Source organism: Hemitrygon akajei, chromosome 25 (assembly GCF_048418815.1).
Source record: "Hemitrygon akajei chromosome 25, sHemAka1.3, whole genome shotgun sequence".
NCBI lineage: Eukaryota > Metazoa > Chordata > Chondrichthyes > Myliobatiformes > Dasyatidae > Hemitrygon > Hemitrygon akajei.
The window spans coordinates 23,365,922-23,388,630 of NC_133148.1; the positions used below are offsets into that span (position 1 = coordinate 23,365,922).

The window sequence follows — 22,709 nt, forward strand, 5'->3', positions numbered from 1 at the left end:
TTTGGAACTTGGTGATTGGTACTGGGGGTATGACGGTGTTGAACGCTGAGCTGTAATCAGTGAGGATCCAGTCGCAGAGGGAGGTATCGAGGCTCAGATTTTGGAACTTGGTGATTGGTACTGGGGGTATGACGGTGTTGAACGCTGAGCTGTAATCAGTGAGGATCCAGTCGCAGAGGGAGGTATCGAGGCTCAGATTTTGGAACTTGGTGATTGGTACTGGGGGTATGACGGTGTTGAACGCTGAGCTGTAATCAGTGAGGATCCAGTCGCAGAGGGAGGTATCGAGGCTCAGATTTTGGAACTTGGTGATTGGTACTGGGGGTATGACGGTGTTGAACGCTGAGCTGTAATCAGTGAGGATCCAGTCGCAGAGGGAGGTATCGAGGCTCAGATTTTGGAACTTGGTGATTGGTACTGGGGGTATGACGGTGTTGAACGCTGAGCTGTAATCAGTGAGGATCCAGTCGCAGAGGGAGGTATCGAGGCTCAGATTTTGGAACTTGGTGATTGGTACTGGGGGTATGACGGTGTTGAACGCTGAGCTGTAATCAGTGAGGATCCAGTCGCAGAGGGAGGTATCGAGGCTCAGATTTTGGAACTTGGTGATTGGTACTGGGGGTATGACGGTGTTGAACGCTGAGCTGTAATCAGTGAGGATCCAGTCGCAGAGGGAGGTATCGAGGCTCAGATTTTGGAACTTGGTGATTGGTACTGGGGGTATGACGGTGTTGAACGCTGAGCTGTAATCAGTGAGGATCCAGTCGCAGAGGGAGGTATCGAGGCTCAGATTTTGGAACTTGGTGATTGGTACTGGGGGTATGACGGTGTTGAACGCTGAGCTGTAATCAGTGAGGATCCAGTCGCAGAGGGAGGTATCGAGGCTCAGATTTTGGAACTTGGTGATTGGTACTGGGGGTATGACGGTGTTGAACGCTGAGCTGTAATCAGTGAGGATCCAGTCGCAGAGGGAGGTATCGAGGCTCAGATTTTGGAACTTGGTGATTGGTACTGGGGGTATGACGGTGTTGAACGCTGAGCTGTAATCAGTGAGGATCCAGTCGCAGAGGGAGGTATCGAGGCTCAGATTTTGGAACTTGGTGATTGGTACTGGGGGTATGACGGTGTTGAACGCTGAGCTGTAATCAACATGCAGCAGTAGGTATTGCTGTTGTCCAGGCTGAGTGCAGAGCCAGTGAGACTGCAGCCACTGCAGACCTATTGTGATAGGCAACTTGCAGCAGAGCCAGGTCCTTGCTTAAACGAGAGATATTTCTGGCCATGAACAACCTCTCAAAGCACTTCATCACAGTAGATGAGAGTGCAACTGGGCAATAGTCACTGAGGCAGTCCACCCTGCTCCTCTTGGGCACTGGTATGATTGTCGCCCTTTTGCAGCAGGTAGGAACCTCTGACTGCAGCAGTGAGAGACGGAAGATGTCCTGGAACACTCCTGCCAGTTGGTTGGCACAGGTCAGGTCCTGACCCTCTCTAAAGATGTTCTGATATCGGCCTCCGAGACAAAGATCACAGGGTCACGGGGATTCACACAGGTGTGGGTTTATTCTCTCTTTCAGAGTGCATAAAAGGGGGCTGAGCTCCTCTGGGAGTGATGTCTTACCGTCATTCATGATGTTTTAGGTTTCTCCCTGGAGCAAGTAATGGCCTGCAAACCCTGCCAGAGCTGACATGCATCCGATTCTGTCTCAAGCTTCAATCGGAATTGTTTCTTCACTCTTGAAATATCCTGCCGTAGTTCTGGATATACAAGAGCTATATCCACTATCCCTCAGTGGATTACAAATCTCCTGGTTCATCCATGGATTCTGGTTTGGGTGCGTCCAGTATGTTCTTGAAAGCGCACACTCATCCACACAAGTCTTGATGAATTTGGTGACAACTGTGGCGTTTTCATTCTGATTCGAAGATTGTCCGGTCCACAAATCAAAGCAGTCCTGTAAGCACTCCTCTGCCTCCCTTGACCATACCTTCTTGATTGTCACCACTGGTGCTGTGGTCTTTAGTCTGTGCCTGGACAGTGGGAGTAGAAGTACAGGCAGATGATTGGAATTTCCAAACTGTGGGCTTGGGGTGGCAAGGTACAGTGGTCAAGTCTGTTGGCTCCTCTGATTCTGGTGGTAGTTGTTCAGAGATTTGTCCCAGTTGGCTTGGTTGAAATCCCCCACAACGATTGGGAAGGCATCGGGGGGTGCTGTTTCATGACTGCTGATTATGGTGCTCAGCTCCTCCAATGCCTGCCTGACGTTGGTCTGAGGTGGAATGTACACCGCTACCAGGATGACAGCGGAAAACTCCTCGGCAGATAAAACAGAGAACACTTGGCTGCCAGATGTGCAGGTCAGGTGAGCAGGACTGAGACAGAACTGCCACGTCCGTGCACCAAGAGGAGTTAATTATAAAGCACACTTCACCTCTACCTTTAAAACAGGCAGCTGCCTTGCCTTTTGAGTGGGTGGTAAAGCAATCAGGCAGCAGCACTGCTTCCGAAATGGCAGGGGATAGCCACGGTTCCATGAAGCAAGGTTCACAGCAGCCCTGGTAGTGCAATCTTGCCCCGAGGTCCACGGAACTACTTCTTTTATGTCTTTGTTTTCAAACGTGGTTCTGGTACTGTTGGAGTCTGCGATCTACATTTTGATGGTGCGTTTTCGGGCTGATTGAACATCTGGTGTTTTGCTACATCCGAGACTTCTGGGAGGTGAGCTACCTTGACATAAGAAGCTCGGAGACGGGCGTAAGCCCGTGATCAATTCATTTCTTGCTGATCAAGCTGATTAAAGCACTGAGGAAGTTTGAAACATTGAGGTGAGTGAATGTTCAGCACTGTCTACCAGCCTCTCGCTTGCTGCTGCCAGAGAACGTTTTCTGCTTAGGATGGTCTCTCTCTCCAGAAGGAAAGTCACTGCACTCGAATGGTCTCTCGCTCTCCCTCCCGATGCTGCTGGAGCACGATACCAAAGCTCAGGTTTGTGGACTAACCTGTAATTCACATTATGATGGTCGCCCCTTTTTCTGTTACTACTTTTGGGTGACTGAATCACAGTGGCGTGCGGATAATGAACACTAAACTCAATTGAATTATGCTTGGACTCTTTCAATTTTGTGTTTTATATTCTCTGTTCCTTGCTTGTATTTTTTGTTGCCTTTTGTTTTTTTTTTGTCCGTGGGGCAGTTGATGTTTTGATCTGAACGGTTTCCATGGTTTTATTTGTTTCGTGGCTGTGTGTGGGAAAACTTATCTCAGGGTTGTGTATTGCATTCATTCTTTGATAATAAACATACTTTGAATCTTTGAACTTTGGCCAGCCCACTTTCCACAGGGGAATTGCGCTTGTGACCCTTGATTTTGAGGATTGACGGATTTTTTAAAAACCATCTTAATACAATGTTGCTTACTGCAGTCCCCATGGCTGTGACTGTGCCTTTCAGCTGCGGTAGTCCAGAACGGGAATATCTGATGATTCCCACTGGATCTGCACGCAAAGCACCATCTTAAGTCCACTAATTTTTGTAAGCTTCTCCTTTCACGCTGTTTCCGTACCAGGCCACGATGCAACCTGTCAGTGTACTCTCCTCCGCGCATCAATGGAAGTTTGTCAAAGTCTTCACAAACTTCTAAGGAAGTATAGGCGCTGACATGCCTTCTCTATAATGACACTTGCGTGGGCAGATCCCCTGAAATCTGGGATGTCACGGTTAGGGTGACACTATTACATTTCGGGGTGTCCGAGTTCGGAGTTCAGCAAAACCTTCACGGGGTCTCCGTACATGCGTGAGTTTTCCACCGGGTGCTCTGGTTTCATCCCACAGACGAACTGGGTAGGTTAATTGGTTATTGTAAATCAGGTTATGGTTAAGTCGGGGTTGCTGGGTAGCACAGCTTGAAGGGCCTAGATCGCCCTGAATCTCTAACTAAACTAAAAAATTAATAAAATTATAATGTCAAGGAATTTAAAGTTGCTGACACTGTCCAGATGAGCACTGGCTCAGACCTCCAGTGGTCAATATTCAGCTCCTGCTCTTGCTGACAGCGAGTGAGAGGCTGTTGTTGTGGCACCACTCAGCCAGATTTTCAATCTCCCTCCTGAATGCTGATTCATCACCACCTTTCATCCAGTCAACAACAATGTGTCATCAGCAAACTTCAATATGGCATTGACGCTGTGCTTAGCCTCACAGACCCGAGCATAAAACGAGTAGAGCCAGGGGGTGAGGCACATCGCCTCGTGGTTCACCTGTGATGGTGGCGTCTCAGGCCCACAAAGGACAGGGAGTATCCAGTACCGCACTGGGAGCGGTGGCATGGACTCCCAGCCAGTGCAGCACCAGGGCCTTTCGAATACCTGCCCACCCCTAACTCATCAGGTCCTGTGGGCTCATCGGGTATGTGAACCGGAGTTCTCCTGTGCTAAGAGATCAAACCCACCCTCCCACCCATAATACCTCTTCCCCAGCCCTCTTTTCTCCCCTTCTAACTCCTCTCCTCTCCCCCCCATCCCTCTCCCCTGTCACCACTCCAGAACTGTGGGCATCTGCGTGCATGGACTCACCGAAGGCTTTGGCCACGTCTCCTGGACAGGTGCAGCCTCCGTCCTGTCAAGACACAGAAGATCACGAGATACAGGATGACAATCAAACCATTCAGCCCACCATTCTACCCCACCATTCAATCATGGCTGACTTTTCTCTCTTCTTCTCTCCAGATTCCTTAACCTCCTGACCAATTGTCCTCTGCCTTCAATAGAATTCCACATCTTCACCCCCCTTTGACTGAAGGAATTCCTCCGCGTGCCCATTCTAAAATGAGGTCCCTTTAGTCTGAGGCTGTGCCCTTCAATCAAAGACTCTCCCACTGATGGAAACCTCCTCTCCACGTCCATTGTAACCAGTACATTTCAGTAAGGTCCCAAACCCCCCTTCCCACTCATTCTTCTGAACCAGGTGTGGAGCTGGAGCTGGAGCTGGAGCTGGAGCTGAGGGTGACAAGGACCCTCAGGGATGTGCTACAATTGAACCAGGCACAGGCAGAGACACCAGTGTCCGAAGAGAGCAGCAAAATTGTCACACAAGCTTGATAACAGGACGACAGTGAACGGGTCGGGGGTCCGGTACCACAGGGGGACAGTGAACGTGTCGGGGGTCCGGGACCACAGGGGGACAGTGAACGGGTCGGGGGTCCGGGACCACAGGGGGAGAGTGAACGGGTCGGGGGTCCGGGACCACAGGGGGACTGTGAACGGGTCGGGGGTCCGGGACCACAGGGGGACAGTGAACGGGTCGGGGGTCCGGGACCACAGGACGACAGTGAACGGGTCGGGGGTCCGGGACCACAGGATGACAGTGAACGTGTCGGGGGTCCGGGACCACAGGGGGACAGTGAACGGGTCGGGGGTCCGGGACCACAGGGGGACAGTGAACGGGTCGGGGGTCCGGGACCACAGGGGGACAGTGAACGGGTTGGGGGTCCGGGTCCACAGGGAGACTGTGAACGGGTCGGGGGTCCGGGACCACAGGGGGACAGTGAACGGGTCGGGGGTCCGGGACCACAGGACGACAGTGAACGGGTCGGGGGTCCGGGACCACAGGACGACAGTGAACGGGTCGGCGGTCCGGGACCACAGGGGGACAGTGAACGGGTCGGGGGTCCGGGACCACAGGGAGACAGTGAACGGGTCGGGGGTCCGGGACCACAGGGGGACAGTGAACGGGTCGGGGGTCCGGGACCACAGGGGGACAGTGAACGGGTCGGGGGTCCGGGACCACAGGACGACAGTGAACGGGTCGGGGGTCCGGGACCACAGGACGACAGTGAACGGGTCGGGGGTCCGGGAACACAGGACGACAGTGAACGTGTCGGGGGTCCGGGACCTCAGGGGGACAGTGAACGGGTCGGGGGTCCGGGACCACAGGGGGACAGTGAACGGGTCGGGGGTCCGGGACCACAGGGGGACAGTGAATGGGCCGGGGGTCCGGGACCACAGGGGGACAGTGAACGGGTCGGGGGTCCGGGACCACAGGGGGACAGTGAACGGGTCGGGGGTCCGGGACCACAGGGGGACAGTGAACGGGTCGGGGGTCCGGGACCTCAGGGGGACAGTGAACGGGTCGGGGGTCCGGGACCACAGGGGGGGACAGTGAACGGGTCGGGGGTCCGGGACCACAGGGGGACAGTGAACGGGTCGGGGGTCCGGGACCACAGGACGACAGTGAACGGGTCGGCGGTCCGGGACCACAGGGGGACAGTGAACGGGTCGGGGGTCCGGGACCACAGGGAGACAGTGAACGGGTCGGGGGTCCGGGACCACAGGGGGACAGTGAACGGGTCGGGGGTCCGGGACCACAGGGGGACAGTGAACGGGTCGGGGTTCCGGGACCACAGGGGGACAGTGAACGGGTCGGGGGTCCGGGACCACAGGGGGACAGTGAACGGGTCAGAAGTCTGGGTCTACCGAGTTTCAGTAGCTTGGTCCCAGCTCGGCAGAGTTGTTGGTTGGTGTTTGAGTGCAGGGTGTTGCAGCCCCCTGTCCCCGTCAACTCACCGAGATGATGTGGCCATTGAGTCCATGGGCAGCATCGGCGCACTCGATCACTGCGCTGAGCTGCGGGTAGCCCACGCCCGTCTTCTTCCTGGTGGTACACACCGAGCCTGTTTGGGGAAGGCAGGGAGCTTTTACTGGGCTCGTCCCTCTTTACAACAGACCCTGCTCATCCCCTTTAGCCTTGCATATACTTGCTGACGTTGCGCCTGTCCTGTTTCTTTGTTAATGTGTTGACCCATTCCGTCACCACTGCAGATTTTACAGTCAGAGTTACACAGCACACAAGCAGACTTGTCTATTCCAAATTGAGATGCATTTATGTCAGATCTCTCTACTTGTCCACTTCTACCACTGGCCGCTCATTCCACATACCCAGCACCGTGTCAAAATAAAAAAACTCCTAAATCTCCACCCACCTTGTACCCGTTCCCTCTCCTGGGGAAATGGAGGTGACCATCCATCTGATCGATGCCCCTCACTTTCTGAGCTGTATAAGGTCCTCGGTCTCCTTCACTCCAGGGAAAACAGTCCTGGGCCCTCTGGTCCAGTTAAATGCAATCCTTCCTTTAGCCAGTTGACCAGAACTGCACACACAAATTCAAGTTCCATTTCAGTGCTCGGTGGGTCAGCTGATGAGGGAAAGTGTACCATGTGCCTTCACTCCCCCTGATGGTCTGTGTCACCACTTTCAGTGAATGATGTCAGTTACACTACCCAGGCCATTGCCATTCACTGGGTATGTTCCACCCTCCTCTCAAAAGCTTGTTATTGTGCTTGTTCCAAGAGTCCATAAGACAGAATCAGGCCATGTGGCCCATCGAGTCTGTTCCGTTATACCATTCACACCCATTCTCCTGCCTTCTCTGACACCCTGACTCATCAAGAACCTATCAATCTTCACCTTAAATATTTACCCAATGAACTGGCCTGCACAGGCATGTGTGGCAATGAATTGCACAGATTCACCACCCTCTAGCTAATGAAACTTCTCCTCATCTCTTCCAAATAGGTGTCCCTCAGTTCTGAGGCTGCACCTCTGGGCCGAGACTCCCCCATTATAGGAAACATCCTATCCACATCCACTCTGACCTTCAGCATTCGATATCTCCCCTGAGTCTTCAAAACTCCAGCCAGCAATCAATGCTCTTCATACGTTAACCCTTTCATTCCAGGGATTGTTCTTGTAAAGTTCCTCTGGACCGTCTCCAATACCAGCACATCTTTTCTTACATAAGGTGCCCAAAACTGCTCACAATACTCTGTTTGATCTGACCAATGCCGTACAAAGCCTCAGCATTACATATTGCTTTTATATTCTAGTCCCCTGGAAATGAATGCTAATGTTGTGTTTCCCTTCCTTACCACTGACTCAACCTGCGATTAACCTTTAGGGAATGCCAAGTCCCCCCTGCACCTCTGATTTTTGAATTTTCTCCTCAAATACGGGTCATTACATACCATCCAATCCAGAACTGCTGTTACCCTTAGTGGCCTCATCCACAAGATGCTCTAGAAAGCCAGCTCATAGACATTCTACAAATCAGCACCAATCTGATTTTCCCAATATACCTGCATGTTGAAATCTCCCATGACATGCCTTTTCTATCTCCCACATCTTGGCTACTGTTCGGCCTGTATATAACTACCAACAGGTTCTTTGTGCCTTTATGATTTTTTAACTCTATCCACAAGGATTCTACATCATCTGATCCTATGTAACCTTTCTCTATGGATTTGATTGTATATTTAATCAACAGAGGCAGCCCACCCCCTCTGCCCTTTTAACATCCTTGGATGTTAAGCTCTCAACTATGCTCTTCTTTCAGTCACGACTCAGTGATGCCCACAACGTCATACTTACCAATCTCAAACTGCGCTACAAGATCATCTACCTTATTCCGTATACTGCATGCACTCAAATCTTACACCTTCAGTCCTGTATTCACCACCCTTTTTGATTTTGGTCCAGTAACACTTTAACTCATCCCGCTGACTGCAATTTTGCCCTATTATCCCCCCCCCCCCCGTCCTTCCTCAGTCTCATTACACAATGCATCTAGTTGTATACCAACTGTTCCATCCTCAGCTCTATCACTCCAGTTCCCACCCCCCTGCTAAATTAATTAAAACCCTTCCGCACAGCTCTAGCTAACCTGCCCATCAGGACACTGGTCCCCAAGGTTCAGGTGGAAGCTGTACAACAAGCTGGAGGAACTCAGCAGGTTGGGCAGCATCCGTGGAAAGGAGCAGTCAACGTTTCTGGCCGAGACCCTTCGTCAAGACTGAAGAGGGAGGGGGCAGGGGCCCCATAAAGAAGGTGGGGGGAGGGTGGGAAGAAGGCTGGTGAGTGTCAGGTGAAAAACCAATCAGAGGCAAGATCAAGGGGTGGGGGAGGGGATAGGCAGGAAAGGTGAAGAAGGAATGTAAGGGGAAAGCACTATGGGTAGTAGAAGAAGGCAGAATCATGAGAGAGGTGATAGGCAGCTGGAGGAGGAGGCAGTGTGAAAGTGGGATGGGGGAAGGGAGAGGGAGGGAATTACCAGAAGTTGGAGAATTCGATGTTCATACCAAGGGGCTGGAGACTACCCAGACAGTAGATGAGGTGTTGCTCCACCAACCTGAGTTTGGCCTCATCATGGCAGTAGCGGAGGCTATGTATGGACATATCCGAATGGGAATGTGAAGCAGAGTTGAAGTGGGTGGCAACCGGGAGATTCTGTCTATTGTGGTGGACGGAGCGGAGGTGCTCGACGAAGCAGTCCCCCTATCTGCGTCGGGTCTTGCCGATGTAGAGGAGGCCACACCGGGAGCACCGGATGCAATAGATGACCCCAACAGACTCACAAGTGAAGTGTTGCCTTACCTGGAAGGACTGTTTGGGGCCCTGAATGGTGGTAAGAGAGGAGGTGTAGGGACAGGTGTAGCACTTACGCTTGCAGGGATAAGTACCAGGTGGGAGATCTGTGGGGAGAGACGTGTGGACCAGGCAGTCGCGGAGGGAACAATCCCTGCGGAAAGCGGAGAGGGGTAGAGAGGGAAAGATGTGCTTAGTGGTGGGGTCCTGTTGAAGGTGTAGGAAGTTGTGGAGGATAATATGCTGGATCCGGAGGCTGGTGGGGTGATAGGTGAGGACAAGGGGGACACGGTCCCTGTTGTGGTGACGGGAGGATGGGGTGAGGGCCGAAGTGCAGGAAATGGAGGAGATGCGGGTGAGGGCATCATTGATGACGGCAGAAGGAAAACCACGATTCTTAAAGGAAGAGGGCATTTGAGATGTCCTGGAACGGAAAGCCTCATCCTGGGAGCAGATGCGGTGGAGACGGAGGAACTGGGAATAGGGAATAGCATTTTTACATTTGGCGGGGTGGGAAGAGGTTTTTTTGAGGTAGTTATGAGGTGGAACCCGTCCTATTTTACAGAGTTCCCAATGATTCAGAAACCTGAAACCCTGCCCACTGCACCAATTCTTCAGCCCCCTGCATCCATCTGCCAAGTCATCCTGTTCTTACCCTCACTGGCGCGAAGCACAGGCAGGAATCCAGAGAGTACTAACCCCTATATTATCTCTTCAGCCACACTTCCCCTTTCCTACCCATGTTGCTATTACCAATATATTCACAAACTCTTCAGACTGTTGTGAGCCCAATCTGAGATATCCCTGGTATGTTGCCACACCCTCCCCCAACGGTATCCAACTAGGTATAGTTATCATAGAGAGGAATGGAAATAGGGATCCTCGGCACTGGCTGCCTATTCCCTTTCCCTCTCCTGACAGTCACCCAGGTACCTGCCTCCTGCAATGACTACCTCCTGTAGCTCCTCGTTTTCCCTTCTGAGTCAAAGGTCAACGAGCTGCAGCTCCAGTTCCTGAACGCGGTCTCTAAGGAGCTACAGTTCGATGCACTTTGTGCTGATGTAGTTATCAGACGGGCTCCCATATCTCACACAAGGAGCATACCATTACCTCTGAACCCAGTCTCAATGCCCTAGCTTTGCTGAAGGCTGAAACCCTCACTAACTCTGCATCAACAGAAAGAGCCACTCTCTCCCCGTCAAGCGGTGGGATCAGACTGCATGATTCACCCTCGGCAAAGCAGACTCAATGGGTCCTATGTCATGGTCTTGGGTAATACAGAACAAGGAGTGGAGTTGTGCATTGCAAGAAAAGATATTGAACTGGCGATATACACTCAGCCAGTTTCTAAAGTTTACGGAGAACGGTGTGAAAAACAAAAACATCCACTGTGTTCATACTGGCCTCTTTCAGTTCTACGTTTCTTTTCATGTCCTCTTTCTTGTTTTTTTTCTTGTTTCTTTCTTGTTGCCGAATGGCGGGGGGGGGGGGGGGGGGGGGTTTGGTCTTCAATGTTCTTGTTGTTTCTCCATGAGGGCAATCTGTTAGTTTGTGTGTATGCGTGGGGTTTCTGAGTTTATGTTTCTTTTTGTGTGTGGGGGGGGATTGATGTTTTTCTTTCAACTACTTATATGGTTTTCTGTATTTTATGACCATCTGCAGAGGACAAATCTGATTTGTATACTGCATACATACTTTGAAAATAAAATGAACCTTTGAACACCTTGTTACTGAGAGAGGTCAGGGGAGAATGACTAGATTGGTTGAAGCTGACAAGAAAGTGACAGTAACTCAAATAACATTTAACAACAGTGGTGTGCAGAACAGCATCTCTGAACAGATAGCACATTGAACCTTGAAGAGAGTGGGCAAAAGACCACAAACATATAGAAATACACTCAGTAGCCTCTGAGTGTACGAAATCTAGGGTAAGAAGTGGCCAATTGTATTTACTGTATATACTGTGTTCTCCTCCTAAGAAGATTGAGGCATGATCTTAACTGCGTTTTACACTTGTTATGATTTAATGCTGGATGTTTGGATAGGATGTGCTGAATTACTGTGTATTACACAGTTAAATGAACAGCAGTAGGCCACTCAGTCCCTCAGTTTTCCCTTGATGATGGCTGAGCTACACTGGCCCCATCTCCTCTTCTGTGCGAGCTCCCTGTAACCCACAATTCATCATCTTTCAAACCTTTCCAGCTGACAACATCCATATCCCCAACAGTTTGTAAGTTGGAAATGTGACTACCAACCGAGTTCTCACAGGGCAGGAGGGTCTGCAGGCCCACAGCAGCTGACAAACACATCCCGCCAGTCTTCCAAATACCCATTTATACATCCAGGATGTACGTAAGTTGGGCATTTGTCAACCAGGGAGAACCCGTATTTACCACCACCTTCGTTATATCCAGCAATCTGGCGTCCAGCGTCCTCAGAGTCCCTGGGATTCACCACACTCTGACAGGAGAGGTCAGCTTAAATGACCTCTTGCTTCTCTCTCCCAGAAGTGAAAATATCATGCCTCCCTGTCAAGCCCTTTCAGATCTTGTATGTTTGAATTAGGTTACCCCTCATTCTCCTGAGCTCCAAGGAACCCAATTGTCTCACTTCTCTTGATAACTATGATTATTTTGCCCAATCCTGACAGTCCCAAATCCCAGCAGATTCCTTCTTCACTGTAAATACCTGGTCCAATGCCGACTTTGATGATGTCAGCTCCAGCCAAGATGAGTTCCTCTACCATCTCACCGGTCACCACATTTCCTGCCTGGAAAGATAAAATGCATAGGAGAGGCTAGTGATCAAAGGGCTGGAGCTGGGAGAGGATAAATGGGATAACTTCTCAATGGTTAACTCCAACAAAACTCACTGAGCCATGGCCAACAAGCTCCTTGAGCTGCCGCTTTGAAACTCCAGAGACCCTGATTCATCGCAGCTCTGCTGCAGTTTACTTCCAGTCACTGCGCAGGCTTCCCTGGGTATTCCGGTTTCCACCCACTCAACTTTAAACTCCCTTTACCCACACCCTGAAGCAAATATTTATTTATTCATTTACAGACCCCTCCGGTTGCCCAGCAACCCTCAATTTCATCCTAACCTACATCAGGGGACAATTTACAATAACCAATTAACCTACCGACCGATAATCTTTGGACCATGGTAAGAAACCAGGGCAGCCGGAGGAAACCCACGCAGTCATGGGGAGAACATAGAAACTATTTACAGGTAGCAGTGAGCCAGTAGGAGTCATGGTAATACTGCATAAACACAGGCCCTTCGGCCCAACACATCCATGGTACTATCATATCGTCAGAGTGCATAATTATGGAGACATGAATTGTGTGGGACATCGATGAACCACATAGCGCAGGAACAGGATCAGGTTGTGACGTCTGCATTGAATGTGATATCAAATTAAACTAATCCTCTTCTTAGAATCAAAATCAGGTTTAATATCACACCATAGGTCATGAAATTTGTTAACTTTGCGACAGCAGAACAACATAGAAAACAAACCGTGAATTACACTAAGTATATGCAGTATATGTATATTAAATTGTTAAATTAAATAAATAGTTCAAAACAACAGAAATAAGAAAAGCAGCAATGTAGTGTTCATGGGTTCAATGTTCTGAAACTTTCTCCTTCTCATCTTAAACGTATCCTGTAGTATGTGACATGGGAAACAGACTCTGATTTATCTATGCCTCTCAATTCAATAAACCACCAGGTCCCAGCTCAGCCTCCGACTCTCCAGGGAAAACAGGCTCTACGGCCCAATCCCCCTGCCCTGGTCGAGAGGTCCTCTTGTCACTTCGGCAGCAGCTCCTGTGGCCCCGCAACAATGGCTTCACTGACAGCGACACTGGCAATGGTGCTGGGCTCCGGCTGCACAGGCACTCAGTGAGAAGAAGCAGGCGTCCCTCAGGAGTACTGAAGTCCTTATGAGGGTGACACCGGATCGATGTTACAGGGCAAACAGTCACAGTTATACAGCACAGTAACAGGCCCTTCTGCCCAACTCATCCATGTTGACCACGCTGATAACCTGAAATAGTCCCGTTTGCCTGTATCCCTCCAAACCATTCCTATCCATGTACTTGTCAAAATGTCTTTTACCGTCAGAATTCTCCCTGCCACTCTTACTTCCTCTGGCAGATAATTCCATATATCTACCATCTTCTGTGTGGAAAAACTTGCTCCTCAGGTCTCCTTTAAATCTTTCCCCTCTCACCCTCAATTAGATTTAGGTTTAGACTCCACCACTTTAAGGAAAAGACTGTCACTGTTCACTGAATCTACACCCTCACGATTGTTAGGTCTCCCCTCAGCGTCCTTCACTCCAGTAAACCCAGTCCCAGTTTATCCAGTCTCTCCGTATAACTCACCCCTCTATGTTCTCTCATTAGACGTGACTGGTCTTTAGCTCAACTATTTCTTCACCTCGGTGTCATTTTCCTTGATTGCCTTTGCCCAACTAAAGAATCCATTCAGCGACCACACTTCACGACGGGCAGATTAGACTGAGATAACCGTTGGGTTTAGAAATGAGACTTGGAGAGGCTGGGAGGACATGATAGAGAAAGCAAAATTATGAGGGTAAGGACAGGGTAGAAAGCAGTAAACAGAGATGCCCGTAATCAGAAGAAGCAGATTTAAGAGGTGGAGGCAGTGACGCAACATTCACGAAGGATTTTTTGCTGGTGCTGTGGATTGTGAGAAGCATTCTCTCAAGCAAAGACATACCGGTTGGTAAGTTGGTAAGTTGGTCATTGTAAATTGTCCCGTTATTAGGCTCGGATTAAATTAGGAGCTGGGCTTGAAGGACCATAAGTGGCTAATCCACACTGTATCTCTATCAATAAATAAAATAAAGCTATGGAGAGATATTGAACAACTAGTTAAGTGGGACATTTCAATGCTGGAGGGAAGCATTGTCTTTTAGAAGGTAGAACATCTCGAAGGATTCCAGGGCACACCGAAGAACAGAAGGATTTTGGTGCAGATATCCGAGGTAATTAGGGTGGTGAAGGCAGCAAGTGGGTGCTTACTGTGTTCAGGTTTGATCACCCAGTTATACAAAGCATATGTTTAAACTGTCAAGAGGCTGAAAAAGGATTTACAAAGCTGTAGCCAGGACTTGAGGAACTGAGTTATAAAGATGTTAGACAGACTTAGATTGTAGGAAACTGAGGGGGGATCCTATGCAGGGGTTCCCAACCTTTTTGATGCCATGGACACGTGGCATAGATAGGGTGAGTCTGGCGCATCGTGGAAACCAGTCCTCCGCCACGGACACTGTCTGCACGCCGTTGCCTTAGAAAAGCAGCGAGCATAATCAAAGGCCCCCCTCACGTCCCCCCCACCATGAGGCAGAAGATACAAAAGTGTGAAAGCAGGTACCACCAGGCTAAAGGACAGCTTCTATTCTGCTGTTATTGAATGGTCTGTGGAGATTCAGCGTGACATTAAAAAAACTTTACAACCTTCTATAGTGGAGAACGTATTGATTGTTTGCATCATGGCCTGGTATGGGAACACCAATGACTTTGGATGGAAAATCCTGGGATTCGGCCCAAAAGCACAGGTAAAACCCTCTCAACCTTTGAACACATCTACATGAAACACTTGCAGGAAAGCGTCCATTGTCAGACAACCCCACCACCCAGGCCGTGCTCCTTTCTCACTGCTGGAAGTTCAAGAGCCACCAGATTCATGAGCAGCTACTACCCCTCAACCATCAGGCTCCTAAACAAAAGAAGGTAACTACCCTCATCTACTGAGATCTTCCCACAACCAATGATCTCATATTAAAGACCGTTTATCTTGATATTTATTGCTATTTATTTACATTTGCATAGTGAGTTATCTTCCACACTGTACTTGCATCTTTCATCGACCCTGCTTTAGTTACTATTCAATAGATTTGCTAAGTATACCCACAGGAAAAAGAATCTCAGGGTTGTACGTGGTGATTCTGATGATAAAATTTACTTTGAATGTTGGTTCCCTCATACGATGGACTCTGGAGCTCTCAATTGACCCTGTCATGACCTTGCACCTCACTGTCTGCCTGTATTACACTTTCTCTGTAACACTTCATTCTGCATTCCCTTTCTGTTTTCCCCCTCGCTCTGCTTCGACGCATTGATGTGTATGAATGGCACACAGAACAAAGCCTATCATCGTACCTCGGTACATGTGACAGTAACAAACTGTTTACTGATTTTTCTGCTCTCTGTGGCCGGAGCCCAGAGTCTGGCCCTTACCATGATGGTGTGATTCGGGAACTTCTTCCTAACATCCTTCACAAACTCCACAAAGTGTTCGGAGTATCCGTTGGCCACGTCCAGGCAGATATAGTGGATCCCGGGCAGCAACTCCAGCACTGACGTCAGCCTTTCAAAATCGTTGGGCCCAGTGCCGGAACTGGCTGCCACATTCTGTGGGGGGAAAAGAGAGAGGGTCTACTTACAGCCCAAACTCCAGCTCCTGCAACTAACCTGCCTTGCAAACCTCCGTTAAACTTTCTCCCTCTCACCTTAAACCTACGGCCTCTAGCACTTAGCATCTCCACCCTATGTCAGTGTTTTCCCTCCAGTGACAGGACTGGTGAAAGGTGCAGAGGAGATTCACCAGGGTACTGGGTAACACACAGACAAAATGCTGAGGAAACTCAGCAGGTCAGGCAGCATCTAATGAGATGAATAAACTGTAGACATTCTGGGTCGGGACCCTTCAGCAGGTCTGGAACAAAAGATGAGAGGTCAGGGTAACGAGGTGAGGGGAGGGGAGGAAGATGTACAAGGTGGTAGGTGATAGGTGAAACCGGGAGAAGGGGAGCGGTGAGCTAAAGAGCTGGGAAGTTGATTGGTGAAAGAGATAGAGGATTGGAGGAGGGGCAATCTGATAGCAGAGGGTAGAAGATGATGGAAGAAAGGGAAGGAAGAGGAGCACCCTGAGGGAGGTGACGGGCAGGTACAGATTTAGGAGAGAGAAGGAAACAGGAATGGGGAATGGTGAAGGTGGGGGGGGGGGGGCAATTCACCAGGATATTGCCTGGGATGGATCATTTTGGTTATGAGAGAAGAACTAGAGCAGGTGGAATGGTTCTTCTTTGAGGAGGATGGGAGCTGGAGGAGGAATCTTGACGAGACACAGATATAGGCTGGATAACAAGAAACGTGTCCCCAGTACAGAGATGTCTAAAACTGGATAACTGAAAGGCACAGAAAAGGAATGGGTATTTTGGCCGCCACGTCTGTGCTGACTATGAAACCAATCCGAACTATTGACGAATCCCATCCTCCTGCACGTGGTTTGTATCCCTCCATTCGTGTCTAACTGAATGCCTCTTCAATACTGCTACTGTATCGGCAGTGTAGTCCAGGTACCTACCACTCTGTGTAAAATAAACTTGCCTCGCACATCTCCTCCACATTCCCTCCGCTGCAGCTTAAACGTAAGTGGGAAAACAGTTAAAAGACAGGGGAAAGGAAAGGTCTGTCTAAATGCCAACTTTTTTCATCTCTAGGTTTCTTCTTCCTTCACTTTATGCCCCCACCCACACATACTTCCCAACAGAGACTGCGAGCCCCACCCTGCCCGTCCCGTCCCTGCCAGCCGCTCCCCAGTTACCTGCAGACAGTCGGGGTTACTGACAGCAAACTCCTTCCACTCCTCCAGGCTGTAATGTTTGTGAATGGCAGTGAACAGCGAGAACTGGGAGAGGAAACAGGCAGCAACAGGTCAGGACCAGCCAGCTTCCAGCTTCCACAACTCAGAAACACAAACACAGAGATAGAACTGCAGTAGCCATCCCAGACACGTTCCACGTACAAATGAACTCCCGTTATGTTGTTAAATTCAAGCCTCCAATGTTTAGTTCCAATAAGCAGCAGGCTTAGCCTCCTCTCTCCCGATCTCTCCACTTTCAGTAATTGTTCTTTCTTTAGTTTTTGATGCCATTCAGTACAATATTGTGGAGGTATGGTCACCACAGCGAGTGCTCGTTTTTTTTGAGTATTTTACGACTTACAGACACAATCAATTCATGGATGTCTGTAAAAGCAAAATACCTGGGAGTGACCTGTACACAATGTGGTTCCAACAGCAGCTCAGAGGCCAGGAATCCTGTGCTGAGTAACTCCCCAAAGCTTTCTGCTGTCCAAAAGGCTCAAGTCAGGAGTCTGATAGGTGCTCCCTGGTTTACGGAAGACCTGAGACTCAGAAATCCGATGATGCTAATTCTCCAACAGACCTCTAAATACCTAAAGGTATTTTCACAAACACCCAATCAGCTTGGGTAAAAGGAAATGATTTGTCGGAATTTTCTTGCCTCTGTAGGCACTTTTGATCTTTTATGACCGCATCTCTGAAGACTGGCTGCAAGTAAATGAACTTCTGATATTACTGTTGCACACTTCTGTTTCAAATTTGAAAAGCTCAAAGTCCAAAGTACATTATTAAAGCGTGTACACATTATAAAACCTCCAGATTCATCTCCTGACAGGCAGCCACAAAACAAGCACTCCAAAACAACCTGTTAAAATGAAGACCCACAAACACCCAATGCGCACAGAGAAAAACAAACTGTGCAAAGAACAGAAGTAAGCGATTAGCATTTAGAATGAAGGCAAGTCCTCAAGACATGAAGCCTGGAGAAGGCCCACAGCAGAGTAACGTTATGGAGCAGCGAGCAGAACCATCCCAACCCTCGTCTCCGGTCCTGACACGCAGCCTTTCCAATCCACCTGGTCCAGCGTTTAAACCGTCCAAACACTGGGTTGTTCTTCGCACCAGGACCCAGGCCACGTCGCAGTGATACTCTCTGGACCCGGACCCCGCCACCACGTGCCGGCTCGTACCCGACCCGGATGAGTGCAGCTTCAACCACCCTCAAGTAGCCTGCCGCACAGGACAAAGCATCGGCGCCCTGCCCACAACCGTCCACTCGCTCCACCACTGACGCACCGGAATTGAGGTCTACGTGTGCACTGCAAAGACTTACCAAGGGAGGGCACGGGCGAGGAACGTTCATAATGAGAGCCGGAGGAGGAGCCACATCAACAAGAATCCCTTCTCCCGTCTCCAGCCCCCCCCTTCCACCTGGACACCCTCTCCCCAACTCCTCAGCCTCTCCCAGTCTTTTCACTTCCATTTGCTCTTGCAACATTGCCCTCTTTGGCTTCTCAGCTCTCACCCACTGCAGCCTGACTGCCTCCAGCTTTGTCATCGAATCTGTAGACAAGGGAGGCATCTTTGAGATGTGGCGTACTGACCTTTACCTCAACCTGACTTAAGCCCACTTTTATCTCCAGCAACAGGCTGCCCCTGGTAGACCCACTGTTTCTGCCCGCTCTTGCCTCAGCCAACTCGTTTCTTTATACTATCCTGTCTCCCTTTGTCCAGTCTCTTCCTGGACACCTCTCTGCCGATTCCAATATCCCAGCTGGCTCACGGACACACTAAACCCGCCAGCCCTGCCGGAGTATAGGTCGCTGACAGCAGCTCGCCAGAGTCCCCTGTCCAGATGTACCCAATCTTTAAAGATCCTTCCTCCTCCAGGGTTGAGGCCTCCGGAGGTTCTATAGCTCTGTGTTTTTACGGGATGAGGTTGCTAGCCCCATGCCCCCACCCTCCTCGTTTTGCAGCCGGGCCTGGGACCGTCCATGGTGGAGTTCACCTAGGTCCGACACACCTTCATCCCCCAGAAGACAGGCCTTTGTGACCTCCATGGTTTGTTTAAAAACACAGTTTCTTGTTCCAGATCCAGCATCTGGAAACAGAAGCAATTTGACAAGAATCGGAGGAGAGGTGCACGACCCTCCCCACCTACTGAACACCCGGGAGCAGAGCAGAGGGTGGGCCAGATCTGGATGAAAGATTGAGCAGTATAATGAGCACCCTCCCCGGCCACTTTGGCCCACCAAGTCTCCCGCCAACCTAATCCCATCTCCCTGCTATGGACCATATCCCTCCATTCCCTGTCCGTTCATAACTGCTCGCGGCTCCGCGAGGTTTCCTCATCTCTGTGCTGAACTGAGGCTGAGGACTGAACCAACGGGCTCCTGGATCCACTGTGACTGGTTTTGTGGCTTCAGTTCTGAATGTTTTTGGTTTTCTCTGTACACTGCGTGTTTGACGGTCTTCTATTTCTCGGGTTTTATTGGGTTTCCGCGGTTCAGCTCAGGGCTAGCATCCCTGACTGGTAAAACAGAACTGTCAGGGAAACAGCAATGAGGGAGCCTTCTACATCCAAGTTCGACGGTATTCCTGAATCTCCACCCGGGACTCGTAGAGCCGACAGTGAAAACCGAGAGGAAGCTGCTGATTCGATGAAGGAAGCTCTCAACACCGCCAGAGGGGGAGGACCCTCATTACCGCCGTGAACGCCAGCGGTGAAACGGGCAGGAAGCAGCTGTCCGTCAGGAGGCAAATCTCAAAGTTGCATAGAGTACACATGCTCTGATAGGAAATGTACTTTGAACTTTCAAATGCACCACCCTGGCATCCCTTTCAGGCACCCACCATTCTCTGTCCAAAAAACCCTGCGCTCTAAATCTTGCTTCTCTCACTTTAAACCTATACACTAGTACTGGACACTTCTCCCTCAGGGAAAATGACTCAAACTTTCTTGTTTTTGCTGCTGTTGCGTGTACGTTGGCCAGCTGTTGCTCTGCTGAACACTGTGGGCATATTGTGTTGGCTGTTAGCACAATGCATTTCACTGTTCATTTCCAACTGCGTGCCATTAATAAATTATTTAATTTACGTATGTCACAAGCCAAAGAACCAAACTATGTTGACAACATCATAAGACATAGGAGCAGAATTAGGCCATTCAGCCCATCGTGTCTACTCACCAATCCATTATGGCTGATCCTGGATCCCTCTCAACCCCAAACACCTGCCTTCTCACCATATCCTTTGATGTCCTGATGGATCAGGAAACAATCAACTTTCGCCTTAAATATACCCATGGACTTGGCCTCCACCGCAGTCTGTGGCAGAGCATTGTACAGGTTCACCACTCGCTGGCTAAAAAAAATCCTCCTTAGCTCTGTTCTAAAAGGTGACCCCTCGATTTTGAGGCTGTGCCCTCTAGTTCTTGATAACCCCACCATAGGAAACATCCTCTCCACATCCACCTTATCCAGTCCTTTCAACATTCAATAGGTTTCAGTGAGATTCCCCAGGTTCTTCTAAATTCCAGTGAGTACAGGCCCAAAGCTGCCAAACGCTCCTCATATGATTCCCGGAATCATCTTTATGAACCTCCTCTGGGCTCTCTCCAATGACAACACATCCTTTGAGATAAGGGGCCCAAAACTGTTGGCAATACTTTTCCGTTAGTTTAAAGCAGGAATCGCTGTAAGTCCCATTCACCCCAGGTACTGTACCTTGGCCAGGGCTTTCGCCATCTCGAACGTTCCCACCGTGTCCATGTTGGCCGCTATGATGGGGATGCCGCTGTACGACTGCTTGGAGTTACGGAACACGAAGCTCCTCTTCAAGTCCACCTGCAGGAGGGGAGGAACGAGAGAATGGAATGAGGCTTGATCAACTGAACATTGTCAACTCTTGCTCTATGAATGAAACGGTCCGCGACAGGACTGCGCTGAGGGGGGTCTCTACAGTTTACCGGGGGGGGGGGGGGGGGGGTAGAATCCAGAATAAAGGGTTACAAAGGAGACTTGGAGGAATTTGCTCTGTGGGCGGGTGGGAAATCTTGGGAATTGTCTTCTGCAGAGGCTAAGTCATCGGATATACTCAAGGGCAGGACAGACGAGGGAGGCAGTGATTTGCAAATCTTCCTAGGTGAAGAATTTCCTCCTTAAAATCCTTCTTGGGATTATTAACCCTTCGCTTGCACCTGGTTTAGGGCGAGGCACTACAGAAATCCCTGAAAGTAACACCACCAGTGGTGTAAAAAACATTTGGCACAGTGGCTTTCATTAGATAAAGTACCAGGTGCTGCAGCTGGACCCCACGTTATAGTTACTGCTGCGGAGTTCCGGTTACCACACTGCAGGAAGGATGAGGTTAAATTGCAGAGGCTGTGGAAAGGTTTCTCAAGGCTGTTGCTTGTAGAGCAGGTGTTTGAGTTTATAGAGTGTAGAAGACTACAGGATCAGGTGCTGGTCAAAGAACCCGTTACGGAACGGGGACTGGATGCAAGCCGGTTCAGGAGGGCTTCCCGATTTCCGCGTGCAACCAGATCTGGACAAAGCCTTTGCCAAGTAAAGATGCCCCCGCCTATCCACACACCCCTCCCACCGCAGCAAGAGCCTGTGGACAGTGTGCCCCCCCCACCCCCCGTGGAATGCCGGGCGAGCCCAGACATTCCCTTCGTGCCACCGCAGAACCATCCAGAAACCTGGCAAAATGCAGCAGCGTGTCCAAGACTAGGGCTGTGGGGATGACGGAGGGGGCGAGGAGATGGGGGTACATAAAGAGCCTCCCCTCCTGTATGAACAGCCTCCGCGATGCTTTTGACCACACCCCCTCCATTGCAGAATGGGAAAATGTCCCCTGGGGAGAGATAGCGTAATTGTAACCCGGGCACAAGCCGGAATCATCTGGCCAGACACAGGCATCAGCCACACCCCCCCCCCCACCCCCCAGCTCCATTTAGACGAGGAATGTTGTGGCGGGACCGTTCCACCCTCGAATGACGCCCGGCTCGTGGATGGGGAGCTTAGGCGGATTTGCAGTCCCCATTCCACCGCCCCGCGGCGAGGGTCCCTGGAGGCTGAGGAGAGGGGTATGGGCAGGTCCGGGAGGTGAGGTTTCCTTTCACAAGCCCGATGTCTCTGGCCCAGATGCCAAGGTGCCCGCCACCCAGCGAGCTGTACCTCGCTCCGGCTTTTCAGCGTGCTCCGCTTGGGCCGGAGCAGGACGTCCTTGAAGTCCAGCTTAATGTCGTTGTCTATTCGGGGCATTCTCCCTTGGGGGGCAGGGGGTTCTTTACGGGGTACTTGGCCTTTGTTGTTGGGGGCGGGGCGGGGGGTGGTGGTCACAAAATGGCTTCCTCCTCCTTCTCGCCACGTGATCGGCCGACTTGGCGCCTTCGGGACCCGGTCATGTGATCCTCCAACCCTCACGCGGTGGTCTCGAGGGAGAGTCTCGCGCCTTCTGTTCCCCCGCCGCCGTCACTACTTGACTCCCGTGGCAGGAAAGGACAGCGTGCGCATGCCTGACGTGGTACGTCCACAACCCGCCAATCGCGGCTCTCCCTGCCGCGCGCCATGCACGCCGGGAAATGTAGTCTGGCAGTGCTTCGCCTC

The 22,709-nt window shown here is 50.5% G+C and overlaps 1 protein-coding gene across 1 annotated transcript in view; it reads right to left on the minus strand.

Annotated features, from left to right (window-relative positions):
• The window catches only part of LOC140716448 (GMP reductase 2), a 119,957-nt gene extending 97,346 nt beyond the window's left edge, over nt 1-22,611 (minus strand). The window contains exons 1-7 of the mRNA XM_073029187.1: nt 22,278-22,611; nt 20,823-20,942; nt 17,059-17,142; nt 15,690-15,863; nt 12,106-12,187; nt 6,561-6,667; nt 4,572-4,614 (exon numbers count right to left, since the gene is read on the minus strand). Coding sequence (XP_072885288.1) covers nt 4,572-4,614; nt 6,561-6,667; nt 12,106-12,187; nt 15,690-15,863; nt 17,059-17,142; nt 20,823-20,942; nt 22,278-22,364 — 697 coding nt within the window. The 5' untranslated portion in view covers nt 22,365-22,611. The remainder of the gene's footprint in view (nt 1-4,571; nt 4,615-6,560; nt 6,668-12,105; nt 12,188-15,689; nt 15,864-17,058; nt 17,143-20,822; nt 20,943-22,277) is intronic.
• Between the last annotated feature and the right edge of the window lie 98 nt (nt 22,612-22,709).